This window comes from Delphinapterus leucas, chromosome 14 (assembly GCF_059928025.1).
Source record: "Delphinapterus leucas isolate spDelLeu-1000000601 "Yukka" chromosome 14, BTC_Dleu_Yukka2, whole genome shotgun sequence".
NCBI classification, from domain to species: Eukaryota; Metazoa; Chordata; class Mammalia; order Artiodactyla; family Monodontidae; genus Delphinapterus; species Delphinapterus leucas.
Window position 1 is genome coordinate 35,025,060 of NC_143142.1, and position 14,342 is coordinate 35,039,401.

Sequence of the window (14,342 nt, forward strand, 5' to 3'; positions counted from 1 at the left end):
AGCCTGCGGGCTCTCAGTAGCCACTGGAGAGTGCGCCTCCGCCTCCACGTGGGGAAGCTGCCGCTTTCGAAGCAACAGCGTGGGCTGGGCGAGAGGTGGGGGGGGTGGGGAGGAGGGAGCCGCGGCTCTGTGCGGTGTGCTCCGCGAGAGAAGGGAAGAGCTCAGACAGGGAGGTTCACGATCAGGAACTGGAACTGGCCGCCAGCGCTTGGGCAGGAGCGGGGGAGTGCCGAGAGCCCGTCTCCACCACGGCCCCGCTGCATCACCAGACTCCGCGCTGTCCTTTCCCGTTGATGGGATGAGACGGGGACAGCGTGCGTGGATGTTTAGGAAGTGGGTGTGGATGCGTGTAAAGCCACGTTTCACATGTCTCTGATCACAAATACGTCTTTGGTTTCAAACTGCACATTGTGAGAAATAAGATGATAGGGTCACTGAGAAAGGTTAATGCACTAACACGGGAGTGACGTCAAATGAGGTTTGCACTGATTTGCGGTCTTTACCGCTGGTCGTCTTTCGTTGTTTTTCACCATTTAAGTGTGAGGCCATTTGCTGATGTTAGATGTGGGGGCAGAACGTCCCGGTCCCGTCTCTGCTTCTCTCGGGGGCGGGGGGGGCGCCCTGACCTTCTTCTCAGCAACCCCTTGTTTCAGAAGTTGTAACCTTGTGCCTGATCGGAGTCCAGGGGCCTGGTCCACACGTCTCACTCCCAGGCTCACAGCGCCGGGCCGCTGACGTCTGGAGGAGCTGCTCCGAGCCTCCCAGCCTGAGCTCAGCCCAGATTGCTTTTCTCTGTGCAAGAGGACAGCCTTTCCCTTCTACAGACGCTGACTCCTGTGAACCACGGTCCAGCTTTCATCCCACTGAAGTCAACGCAGGACCTGCTGCAGTCGTGGATAGAGAGCGGAACTTCTCCGTTGTCAATAAATGAGTCAGGATGCACCGGCAGAGGGGGTGTTTCACTTACTGCTCTAAGCACCGACTGTGGAGTGGAGGAAAGTAATTCTCTACCTTCTGTCTCCTCCCTGCCTTTCCGGCTATTGAGCATTTGTCCCCTTTGGCACCAGGTAAGGTCTTTAAAGGGGGTGTGAGGTGGAGAGGGCAGAAGCATGTGCCCACTGGGTTTTCCTGAAAATGCTCCACTGCAGTGGGGTTTTTCCCATGAGTCATTTCTAGGAAGCCACTGCTAGCCAGTTCCCCAGCTGTAGAGATGGGACAAGCGTGCTGGCCCACCCCCATGCTGCGGACAGAGAGGCCCCACCTTCCGTTCTTGGCCCCTTCGCCCTAGCTGGTGGAGGGGGTGAGGGAGAAGGCTGGCCTCTCTGTCCACTGGCCGCCCTGGGCTCTCATTTGCAAGCAGTCCTGGAAAAAACATTCTTACAGCATAAGAGTACCTTGGTGGCTTGATGTCGGCCAAGGAAACTTGTTTCTATTGTCCACATCTTTCCCTGGGGCTCTGGGGAGCCCCAGTGGCACGTGGTTGGCCAACAGGTTTTACCAACCTGATTAGCAAAGACCACGCGGAGCTAAGGGTTTGGTGTGGCTGCCGGTAGAGGAGTGAGGGGCCTGGGCTTCCCGGGAACAGAGCGTGCCCTCCACGGGAGGAGTCCTGCTTTCCTCAGATGACCTCGGTGTTCAGTGTGGTCGGTTTTGTGTTGGGCCTCTTGTTGCCTGGGAGCTCAGGAGTCCTTACAGCTGCATCTGCTGTGAGCTGGGCAGCTGTGGGTTCAATGTGAATGTCCAGCGCCCCCTGGAGGAGCCCCTTTTTCAGCTGTGGGGCTCACATGGGGACTCTGACCTCCAAGTACATCTAGTCTGTCTGTCTTTACAAGCCAAGAACAACCCCCAAGTGCACGGCGTGGATGCTGAGGGATAACAGTTGCATGGTGGAGATGAATTTACTCAAGCTTACTTTCTGCAGCCATTGAAGCCATTTACTGTAGTTTGCTTTTCGGCAGCAACTCTCAATCCAGAAGGCACCAGACTGAACTGGAAGTGTTTTACATCTTTATTGACACTCCCTGTCTTTGCACTTAAGTCGTACATGTCATTCAAGGAGCCCAACAAGCCACATGACTGACAGTCTCTCTTGTGTCCCTCTCAGCCAGGCAAACCCGGGGTGGGGAGGGGGAGGGAGGTGGCGAGCCAAACCTGGGACAGCCCACTGTCCACCCTAGGTCTGTGGTGGCACGTGCCACTTCAGTGTTTAAACTCTTCTCCCACATGCAGGGTAAGTGAAGACAGAAGCAGCTGGCGACAGCTCTGCTCCAGCAAAGCCTGGCCACTGGTGCCAGCTCTGCCTCCTCTCAGCGGCTCGTCCTTCTCCAGCAGCAGGGCGTGATCCCACTGGGCAGCAGTTGGAGCCTCCGCGGTCAGCACCCTGTAGGCCCAGCACAGGCCCCTCGGAGAGAGCTCGGGCCACGGCAGAGCCAGAGGTGGGAGCTGGGAGACGCAGGGGGAGGAGCTGGCGGGCAGGCAGGGGCGCTTCCGACTCTTAGGCGCCGTGGCCACGTTAGCCCGTGGTTTACTCCTTGCTGCCTTGGCAGCCAGGCGTGGCCTTTACCTGGGGGAGGTGGTGGGGTGTCTGCAGGAAACTAGACCAGTGCTCCAGTTACACACACACGCTGAATACATTAAAGCTGCCGAGTTCCTACAACTCTTTCCCCTTCCCTTGCCCGGCCACCTCAGAGGTGGGACAGGAAAGGATATAAGAAAACCCCACTAAACGTGGAGTACATTTCGTCAAAGTCTGTGTGAGCCAACCTGCCCCCAGTCACCACGATGTTGACGCCGTCCCCTGCCTTCAAGTGCACGATAAGGTGGAACGCCCCCGGGCCCCCACAAGTGTGCGCAGCCCCCTGGGGCCGGTGGTATTCCAGGAATTCTCTCTTGTAGCCGGCCGTGTGCAGCTGTGCCACGCTGGCGTTGGCGACCGAAAGGACGGCTTCCACGTACGTGTCCCTCTCGGGGGTGAGCGTGGCCGTGATCAGGTAGCGCCCGTCGTACGGAGCTGTGAAGACCCCTGGGAGGAGGAAAGCAGACACCGGTGTTCACGTGACACCATCACAGCCTTCTGCGACAAGCTGACAGCCTGGATGAAGGCAGACCAGCCTCTGGGTTTGCCCTGGGTGGCCTGGGTTTGGGCTCAAAGTCCTGCTCAGCCTCCCCACAGGAGGCAGGCGCACTCAGGGGCGCAGCCCCTCTGCGTACTAAACCCACCCAACGACAGGGACAGTCCCCTTGGCCCACACTGCTCTCTGCACTGACCTGGTCCTCGCTGCAGACCCAGCAGCCTGAGGGAAAACTGGCCCTTTACTGTGCACGCTGGCCCGTTCCCCTTCACCGCCGATCCTGGCTGCCTCTGGGGAGTTTTCTCTGTCACTGAAAGCACCTCGAGGCCAACTTAGAATCGACCTCACGGGCACAATAGCCACAGAACGCCTTAGCTGCCTTCTGGGGAGGCAGGACCAAAAACTCCCCACAAGGTCGGTCATTAACGCAGGAAGAAGAGACACCGAGCCAGGGATGCAGACACAGCCAGCCCTCCTCCGGTGGAAGAGCCAGGCTCCCTGCTGGACCAGTACCCAGCTGGCATCCACGCGCAGCCGGAAGCGAGCTGGTATTTAGACACACGCTCTGGGGCTGGGAAGGCAGGGGAAGGGCTGGTCGGAAGTGGGGATAAGGTTCGCAGATGTTGCCCATTTGCAGAGCAGCGGCACATGGGCCCACAGCCAGACCCAGTGCTGGCAGGAGTGGCCACTGCCCAAGGGCTCCGGGAAGGGGGCCAGACATGCGCCACTGATCACGGGCTGAGAAGGAATCTAAGGGGCCTGAGTCTTTAACCTGCCCTGAAATGTGCCAGGCTGCCCAGCTCCCTTGCCCAGCTCTTCTCAGTAAATTTAGAGCCTGGGGACAGACGGGCCCCAGCACTCCGGGCACGTGGCCAGCGTCTGCTCAGGGTCACGCAGAACTCCCTTTACTGAAGACCCGCTGGAGAGCGCATGGGCATCCTGGGAACAGGAGAGAAATGTAGGTCACGGCCCCTGTGTGCCGAGAGCACCTGGCCTGTCGGCGTTGACAAGCTGTCCCCATAGCTGAGGCTGCGTGGAGTGAGGGCCCCAGGGGAAGCCCAACTTGAGCACAAAGCGAAGCAGCCTTCTCACACCCCGCCTCCAAGCCCGTTAAAAACAGTGTGATGCCGAGCTTCACGCCCATGGGCCTGGAGGCCAGGAGCCCCGTTTTTCTACGCTCTTCAGTTCATTCACTCTGATGCTCGCTAAAACCCGAGGCCCGTGGGCCTGAGACCCGGGGCCAGGGCGGCAACTCAGAGCCCCGGCCACAGCAGCACGTGATACCCAGGTCCGCTGGTGCCTGTGGGCGGGGGGACAGCGGCGGACCAGGGGGTCCTGGCTCTCCTCCCGCAGGCGCGATGCCCGCGGCCCCGAGGACAGCAGCCCCAGGCCCCGGGGTGGCCTCCCGTCCCCGCTGTTCTCGGGGGCTGGGGACCACATGGACCGGACCCCCGTCAGGGCGAGCGGTTCTGCCCGAGAGCAGGCGCCCCGCACTGCTGCTGACCCACTTGGGGCTCAGAAACCAGGAATCCTGCAGGCGGCGGCGTGGGCGCACCTGTCGTGGCAGCCGGGAGGGACCTTCCTCACAGCCTCCCGGCTGGGATAGTCCTCCCGAGTGGCCGTGTGTGCGGGCGGACTCACCGGTGCTGGGGTCATACACGTCCCCGTCGTTCACCAGCACTTTGTTAAAGAGGACGACGCCCGCATCGCTGGGGAAAGGCTTCCGGGTGAGCCCCGCAGAGAAGGACACCAGAGACGGTGCCGGGACCCCTGGGCAGAGAGAGGATGCGCCTTCAGTCAGGCCCCGGGCCGAGGCCTGCGCGCCGTCCCGAGGGGCAGCCTGGGCCTTGCATTTCGCCTCACAGTGGGCACACCCCCTCCTCACACCCTGGGCCCGACAGTGCCCTTGTCAGAGGGGCAGGCAGTTGGTGGGAGTGCGCATGCGTGGATTGTGTTGGCCGCTGCGTGAGAGGGGAGGCTTCGCGCATGCGTGGGCCTTGTGCATGATGTCTGGGGTGGGGGCGCTGAGGCCCCACAAGGTGCTTCTGTGTGAGCGCTTCTGAGATGAGAGCTGGGAGGCTGCGCGCGCACACGCGAGGCGGGGGCTTTGCGCATGCGTGATGCTATGCGGCGGGGGCTGGGGGCAGTGCGCGCCCGCGCGTCTGTGTTCGTGCGCACGCGAGCAAGTGAGCCGGGGAGGGCTGCACCCGTGCTCATCGCCCAGAGGGAGGAGACAGGACCCGCAGTGGGGGCAGGGGAGGGGGACAGGGGCTGCCCAGGACCACCCGCCTCGGCCTCCCGTCCTGGCTAACGTACCTGGGGAGGCTACAGGCGGTGACTTGGGGTACCCTGAAAAACAAAACGCAGATGCAGTGTCAAAGCCCTAATAGCGCACCTCATTTTCCTGAGTCCCTCCTTTTACTGCCTGTTCCTCACACTGTGTAAGTAGACATTAAGAGCACCCACTCCCAGCTGCCTGCACAGAGAAGACAACCCTGAGGACGAACTGGCTGGGGGAATAGGAAGAAGATGGACTGGAGCCTTGGGGCCCAAGCCAGCGAGCAGGCTACAGACCGACATGTCCACTCCCATGCTTGCCCTCCAGGAGCAGGGACTGTTCACTAGCTTTGCCCCCAGGTAGACTGGATGCAGTGTTTGTCGTATGGATGCGTTCGAAGGAAGGACAGACATACAAATGAACAAATTGCCCAAAAGAATATAAGCATCCAAGATACGTGGAACAGAAGGAAAAACTGTCATCTTAGAAAAGTCTCCACACCTGCCTAAGAGAGCTGGGATCACTGGAGCTTGGGGTGGCTGAGAAGGAACGGCAGTGACCCCCACCTACCCAGCAGCCACGGTGCTTCATTAAGGCAGGCTGTCCTTGCCCGTGGCTGAGTGCCTCCAACTGGCAGCTTGGTTTAACTCTGAGGCGACTGGTTGGTACTCCCCGTGACAGCTGACGTGAACTACCCCAAGCAGCATCACGTGTTTAGATGTGATAGCCCGGAGCCTCAGCTTCCTCATCTGTCAGTAGAATATCAGCTTCGCAGTGCTGTAGGGAAGCTGCAGCTCCAGCACCTAGTTCAGTCCCTGGCATGCAGTGGGTGTCCCATAAATGCTCCCTTTTCCTTCTCCCTCCTGCCTTTACCTGACTCCACCTCCTCCACCACCACGGTGCTGACCTTCCAACTCACATGAAGCACTTAACTGGCCAAGCACCGACCTAGGCTTTTCTCCATCCTCACAATAACTCTGAAGTCCTATTATTATCTTCCCTTTGCCATTGACAGAGCTAAACCTTGCAAAGACATAGCTAGGGTTGGAGCCAGAACCTTCCGGCCTACCCACTTTGATGTGTGCTCATCTTTGTGGCTACGCAAGCTCCCAGTATCCTCTTGGTTTCCCCGGTACACTTCCTGCTAGGGAGATCAAGGAGCTGCCTGTGTGGTCCACGGTCCAGGTATTACAGCCCGTGGCACAAATCTATTTCTAAGTATGATGTACTATCCCCAGAGTACCACAGAACCTTTGGAGAGCCAAGTTTTGGACCTTGTACCCTGAAGGCTGCACCCATGACCCGCAGAGACCCTGCAGCAGCCCCCTGGGGCTCAGGCTGCCCCCTCTGTGCATCCTCACCTTCCGTAGCTCAGATGGCCCAGCAGCGGGGGACCCTTACCTGGTGCTCCCGCGTAGCCTTCGGCCCTGGGGATGGGCCCCTGCCCAGTCTGGCCGTCCACACCTCGGGGCAGTCCTCGCCCCGACATGCTCATCCTGCCCGGGGGCCCGGCCTCTCCAGTCTCCATAATGACCCCGGTGGAGCCAGGCAAGAAGGGCAGCCCCGTCCAGCCTGGCCGCAGCAGCGGGGGCAGTGGCCGGGGGCGTCTCTTGGGCAGGACAGGCTGCTGGCCTATGTACGGCTGCTGTCCAGGGTCCTTGGACGGCGGTGGAGGGGTCAGCACTGGAGCAGATGGCTTGGTGGGGGCCTCTGCCGGGTGCGGGGCCTTCCCTTGGGGCAGAGGCTGGGGTGCTGCTGAGGGCTCCTCCGCTGAGCATTTGGAAAGTGGAAAGAAATACACAGGGTTCAAAACCTCAGACTTGACTGCTCGACCACAGGCCCCTCTGTGAGACTTCCGTGGGCATGGCTCCCTGGAAGGTGTGTGCTTGGGGGGCTGGCCTGTGGCCTCCGCGGGGTCCCTGGGCTGGGCCCACCAGCAGACACAAGAGCAGCCACCACAGAGTGGGGACCGCCTGCCTGGACCCCCTGCCCAGGGGAGGGGGACCTTCACCCTCTTCCTTCATGATGGTCGCACTCTCCAAAACAGCACCCGAACCTCCCCGATTTCACTACATGGTGATACCACAGGGGTATCTGCCTGCCTGCTGCCACCCACGGCCTTGCATTCTCTCAAACAAGCTAGTCGCACGGTCGCAGTGGACAGCCTCACAAGCCGAGGACCTGCTGGGTGCAGATATCACGGGACCCAGGCAGGTGTCAGGGAGCTCGGGCTGCCTCTGCAGCAGGCACAGCTCCCAAAGGAGCGGCAGCGCCCCCCACCTCTCACCACAGCCTTAAGATCACCAACTGAGGGAATTTCCACTGCAGAGAAGTCCTGATTCACATTTCCCTGCCCTCTTGGGATGGCGCTATGATACAAGCGGGAAGCTACCACCCTTTCCTCCTATGAATACATTCCTGGAACTAACCTTCCAGGGAGCCCTTCCTGAAGGCCTGTAAGACATCTAAAAATAACCAGGACTGGTCACAGTACCATCCTCAAAAGCCAAACCCCACCCACCTCCTCAATCTGTATTATGCCTGCAATGGCCCAGCTTCCAAGGCTACAAAATTATGACCAAGCAAAATCAGTAACTGCATTGTGCCCCACTGCCTAGTTTTGTTTTAAAACTCACAAAGGTAATTAGGGCAGATCGAACCCATGCTCCCCCTCCACTCACAGGTTGCTAGCCCACCTCCAGCCCCACAGGGAGACTATTTCTCAAATAGCCTTTCCCACCCAGTACCCCATGAGAGGATTAATCCCTAAGGAAAATGACTTGAATGAAGTGATCACTTTTTAATTTCCCCCATGGATGGTACAGAACTAATACCATTCTAGATGCACTGAAGATAAATTAATTCACACCATACAGTGGAAAGGCATCAGGCCTTAATTCTCTTCAGGACTCTGGTGGGAAGAGTTGAGCTGGGCATAGAAACTGAGGCAGAGCGATTCCCGACATGGGGACACCACCAGCCACAGTGAAGGACAAGAGTGAGAAAGGAAACCAACGAACAAAAAGGAACTTTAAAGAGATAATACAAGAAAATAAATATGTAATAAGGCGTGCTCCTCACTAGTGAGGATGCCCACAGGCTTCTCCAAGTGTGTAACTTTAGCTTCTGCACTAAATAAACCGCTTCATTGCGTGCTCTCCCACACGTACTGTGCTTCTAATAAACGCTGTGCCTGCTTTAAACAAAAACAAAGTAATAATCTCAGAAACAGAACATACTGCATCCAAAGTATAAGAATAGATTGGTATTAAGAGAGGCCTAACCAGAGAATAAAGATGAGTCTTTGCTGATTAAAAATATACTTGCCAAAATAAGAAAATTCAATGAAACAGTTGGTAGATAAAGTCAAGGTGCTCTTTCAGAAGGTAGACCAGGAAGAGAAAATAATGGACAATAGGAGAGAAACCATAGGAAAATTAGACTCTTTCCAACCCAGAAGTCTTTCCCGAAAAGAAAGATCAGAAAAACGGGTGTAGGGATGATGAGGTAGTAAGGAGAAACTCAAATACACAATTTCTCAGAACTAAGAAAGATCCCAGCACAATTATTAAATGAAAGACCCAAACCAAAGCATATTCAGAACACTGAGGATAAAGAGAAGACCACACAAACTGTCAGGGGAAAACTAAAAAGTGACCTCAATTCAGACCATCACCAGGGGAAAACTAAAAAGTGACCTCAAATCAGACCATCAGACCATTACCAGGCTTCTCAACAACAGTACTGGAAACCAGAAGACAAAAGAACACCTTCAGATTTTGAGGGAATATCATTGCTAACCTTGAATTCTATACCCAGCTAAAATATCTGCCAGTTATGAAACTAGAATAAAGACATTTCCAGGCATGCACTATTTAAAGACAAACAAGCAAAACTGTCGAGCACCCTTTCTTAGAAAGCTATTGGAAAATGTACTCCACTGAAAAAGAGAGTAAACCATGAAAGAAAGAAATGCAGAATAAAGGAAAGGGTCTAAGACAGGAGAGAGGTTCAAGAAATTTCTAGGATGGTAGTGAAGGAAGTTTCAGATTGAAAGCCTTAGAGCAAGTCCAGAGAATAAGCAGTCCAGACTGGGTCAGGAAGAGAGAACTCCCGGAGAGAGGTCACTGATTTAAAAAACGGAACTGACAAATGATCTGATAATTTTTGTGGTATCGAGAGGGTGTCAGAGAGTGAGAAGAATCCAAAACAGATATGTAAAATCTAGCAAATAATAATGCAGCACTACTACTAATTCAGAGGAAAGCAAAATGAAAAGCAACATGATCATATTTGGCCATTACTGAGCTGTTTAGCTCCTCATAGCATAAATACTGACTTGATTTTTGTGGCATAACTCCACCAGGGAGCTGGGAGGAAGGGAAGCAGGGGGAGACACGAGAGAGCCTAATACATAGGCTAATGTCTACAGCTGATAAGTAATATATATAATGTCAGATAGAGATATCTAAAGCTAATAAATTGATGGTAAACATCAGGGGGAGAAAACAGCTGAAAGTGGCACGTGGCCACCTCTGGGGTGAGAAGGGTAACAGGGAAAAGGGGGCAGGAAAACTGGTTTTCATTATAAACTTCTCAGAACTATTTTATAAGATATAATTATGGAAGACACCCAGGGCCTGTCTCTAAACTCTTTTCCCTCCAGTCCAAGCTCAGGTCCTTCCTTGTCTGTCTCCCCTCCCTCCTCACACCGTTTCCAAGGCTCACAAGCTGGCCTTCCTCCCGGGGGCACAGGCTCCTGCCCTAGCCCCACCTCCCTTCTCTGCTGGAGATGCTCCTCCAGCATCACTCCTCTCTCCTCCGTCTCTTTCCTTCCACCCCACCAGCTCCTTCCCTTTAGCCCATGTTTATGTGTCTCCACCCAAAATTTAAAAACAAGTACTTTTCCTCAGTCCTACAACCCTCAATGAATTACAGTTGACAAAGCACCTAAAAATAGCCAAGTACAAGCCCCTCAACCGGGTCCTTATTTTCGTACCTATGCCCCCCCAAACCCTTCAAACCAGCCCTCTTTCTCTGAAGCCCCCCTGTCTGTCGTTTGCCCCATCACCTAGTCCAGGTGCTCTCGCTTATCACACACACCCCGATCTGGGCTAAGTCCAGCTGATTCTAATTTTGAATCGTCCTTTGGGTCCTTCCTCCACACCTTTCTCAGAATACTCTTAGAACGCGTCCTAGTCATCTTCCCCGCTCAGAAATCTCCGGTTGTCCTCCACTGCTCATAAAATCCAACAGAATCTCCTCTGTCATCCGTGTCCCCACCCCCTGCCCCATTGCCTCCTGCCACCTTCAGTACCCCCACTGGGGCCCGGCTCTCATCTGAGCATCCCTGCCTTTGTGCTTTGCTGTTCGCACTCCCTAAAATGCCTCTTCAGGCGCCCTCACCGAAACACACCTCTCCCTGCAGTCCCGGTTCAGATACCCGCTCCTCGTGAAGCTGTCATGAATCTGCCCAGTAGGGCTTGAACATCCTGCCTCCGAACCATGAACCACTTTGGCCTCTCAGGGGTCTTTTCATCTCTCCTTTCTTGCTGGATGATGAGCACTTGAGGACACATTTTAATGATCTTTTATCCCCAGGGCCTGGCACGTGACATTGAGACATCTAAGTATTTGGTGAATGAAGGTAGGCTGGAAGTACAGCAGGTACCATGGGCTGCACCCTCACTCCTGCCAACCATTAAATTAGGCGCCCTAATTTTGCCAACGATAATCGTTCTGGGGTCCTATAAGGGCAATGCCAGTACCTAGAGTCAGTGATGGTTCTCTTTTACATTCATCACTCCCTCAACACCCAGGCTTGTCATAGCAAGTGGAAGGCAGAGGGAAACAAATGAACAACCTGCTTGGGCCAAATACCCTCCGCCAGGACAGGCAGCTCCAAAACACCACTCACGTCACAGCAAAGACGGTCACGAGAAAGCGGCCCTGGATCCAGGCTGCTCCCCAGCCCTGGCCCCCAGCACAGGCTCAGCCCAGTGCATCACGTGGTGTTTCTAAAGCACACATTTATTACATGGTTGTAACAAAGGCTGGATAGCATGTTGCTCACTCTGGAAAGATAACTCTCTTTCCAAAGCGAACATATGTTTCTAATCCAGAGAGTGACCATTTGTACTGAGTTCCTCGTGAGAGCCAAGTGTTGCTGCCCATGTTTCACGTGCGAGGAATGATCAGCCATACGTGTGCTTGCTCTTGTTCCAGAACTTGCCCCAAGGCGTTGGTCCTGATGCCACAGTGTGGCCTTGTGCCACTGTGTGCGGGATGGGCAGGGCCACAGCCTTACCAAGGATGGACCTGACACCATGTAGGAAAGGCCACTCCCTCTCCATTAAAGTTCTTATTAAAAGCCAATTTCAACCTTGCTAAGACAAAGACCTGCCTAAGGAAATCCGCAACAGTCCACGAGACTGACATGCCTTCCTCCGCTCTCAGGAGCCTGGGTGGTCTGGCTCCTCCTGCAGCCGCCACACAGCCCTGCAGAGTGGCAGCTAAATCGCCCAAGTTCCGGCCCCGTGGCTGTGCCTGGCCACTTGGTGGTATCTTGTCACAGAGCAGGGATGTGGGGACAGACACGGGCCTTGGACGTTAGTCTTGTTGGTGGTGTGGCTGAGGGAAAGCCACAGAAACCTCCTGAGTTATCAGCTCAGCCATCAATCGGGCTAAACCGGCAAAGACTCCTGACAAGCAGGCGGAATCGGTGCCAATCAGATGAAGTGATGGGTGCAGGGGCGCGTCCCTGACTGTAAAACACTGTGCAAACGTCAAGGGCAATTCCCAGTTGGGGGGAAGCTGAGCTGCCTGGCCTCCCAAGGGTATGTCTGCTGACCAAACCCTGCAACTCCGGGGGACTATTTTAAAGAGGTCAATCAAGCCTTATGACTTCATATTTTTTCTTTCTTTCTTTCTTTATTGGCCATGCCGCACAGCTTGCAGGACCTTAGGTCCTTGACCAGGGACTGAACCTGTGCCCTCAGCAGTGACAGCGTGGAGTCCTAACTACTGGACTTCCACAGAATTCCCAAGACTTATGACTTAAAGAAAAAACGATCCACATGCTGACATACAGCAGGCTAAGTGGACGGAGGGCCACACTGCCCGGCAAAGCTCAGTTCTTGGGAAGCGCCTGAGAAACGCGAGGCTCAGCGGGAGGTTCCGCGGGACTCTGGTGCTCTCACTGACCGGCACAGGGTGGGCACGAGGCAGGGGCTTCCGAGGAGACGCTTGCTGGTCTCCCTGCAGAAAGGCTGAGGGAAGACCGGCCGTGGAGGCATGTGAAGGACTCTCAGGACTGGGGAGACAACCCACAGAAACCCTGCACTGCTCCCCTGACAACAGAGGAAGGGAAACCATGCGTTCGCAGGAACGGTCCTACTCTGAGCAAATGGCAGTCGAAATGCTCCTTTGGGCTTTGGTTGGAATGAAGAGGAAAAGCATTCAAGCTCGTCCAAGGGGTGCTGTGGTTCCATCACAGAAGGGCCCGGACCGACTCTTCCTCTAGAGGACAGAGCCCACTGGCCCAGCCGAGAAAGGAGTCCAGACGTGATCACACAGAAGCTGGTGGAATCAGCCTCAACAGGGGAAACAGGCCGACATTTCCGAAAAGTACAACCTAGAGAACACTGACACAGAGAGACGGCTCCGGCCGCTCCTGTTGACATCGGGGGCAGCTCATTTGGGATGGAGAGTCATTCGATGTCACTGAATCCCAGAGAGGCCGACCCAAGCATCAGCGTCACTGGGGGATTTTTTTTGGTAGAAATTCACAAGCTGATTCTAAGTTGTATATGGAAATGCAGAGAGAGGATCTACCTGATTTTCAGACTCACTATAAAGCGGTAGTAGTCAAGGCCTAAGGAGACACGTCAACAGCGCAGAGCAGAGTCCCCCAGTGGACGTGCACGTCACGGTGGAGCTTGCGTGGGTGGCGCTGGGTCAAGTCCGGGATTTTATCCTCTCTCCTCACCGCCCTCCCGCCCCCGCTTCTCTTCTTTCTGGGCACGGCCGCCCCGGTGCCGCCTCTGAGGGGGCCTGCCTTCCACTTCTGGGACCAGAGCTAGGGGGTTCTTTGTTTTAATTACAAATTTATTTACAAATTCCTGGATCTGACCTCATCCCTGCTGAGCAGGAATCTCCCGAGTGAGCCCGGAGTCCTTATTTTTGTAAAGCTCACAAAGGATTTTGCACACAGCTGTGGGAGAGCCCTCCCGGAACATGGCAGTTCTAAAGTCAACGTTAAGATGGAGAAAGGCAGCTGCAACTTTCACCAACTAAAGAGCTTTACAACAACCAGATGCTCACAGGGCAAAAGGGCAGGTATCGTCTGGAGCTGGTGTGGTCTGAGTGTGGGCAGTTTGTTTAGCCTTATATGTATTTATAAAACTCTGACTTACTCCATCATAATATCTTGGACCTACACTGGCCCCAAACTCAGCCAATTTCAAGTTGAGGGCCAAAACCCTCATAACACTGGCATCAGGCCACACTTCTCCTGGCCATGCTTTACGGTTAAATGCTTATTTGAAAAATCTGTGCTTTTTCATTCTTACAGCACAGCTTAGGCTAAGCAACTGGATAAAGATGGGATTCTTAAATCTGTAATACCCCTGAATGAAACGTTATTAATATAATTCAAAACTAAAAATAGAACTACCATATGATCCAGCCATCCCACTCCTGGGCATCCATCTGGAGAAATCCATCATCTGAAAGGATACACGCACCCCAATGTTCACTGCAGCACTATTTACAACAGCCAAGACATGGAAGCAACCTAAGTGTTCCTCGACAGAGGAATGGATAAAGAAGATGTGGTACATATATACAATGGAATACTATTCAGCCATAAAAAGGAATGAAACAATGCCATTTGCAATAACATGGATGGACCTAGAGATTATCATACTAAGTGAAGTAAGTCAGACAAAGACAAATGTCATATGACATCACTCATGTGTGGAATCAAATTTTGT

At 54.6% G+C, this 14,342-nt stretch overlaps 1 protein-coding gene across 1 annotated transcript in view; it reads right to left on the reverse strand.

Annotated features, from left to right (window-relative positions):
* Positions 1-1,990: 1,990 nt before the first annotated feature.
* EMILIN2 (elastin microfibril interfacer 2) overlaps positions 1,991-14,342 on the reverse strand; it is a 50,784-nt gene continuing 38,432 nt past the window's right edge. Inside the window, exons 5-8 of the mRNA XM_022551258.2 lie at positions 6,751-7,119; positions 5,388-5,420; positions 4,713-4,841; positions 1,991-3,022 (exon numbers count right to left, since the gene is read on the reverse strand). Of these exons, the coding sequence (XP_022406966.2) occupies positions 2,685-3,022; positions 4,713-4,841; positions 5,388-5,420; positions 6,751-7,119 (869 nt within the window). The 3' untranslated portion in view covers positions 1,991-2,684. The remainder of the gene's footprint in view (positions 3,023-4,712; positions 4,842-5,387; positions 5,421-6,750; positions 7,120-14,342) is intronic.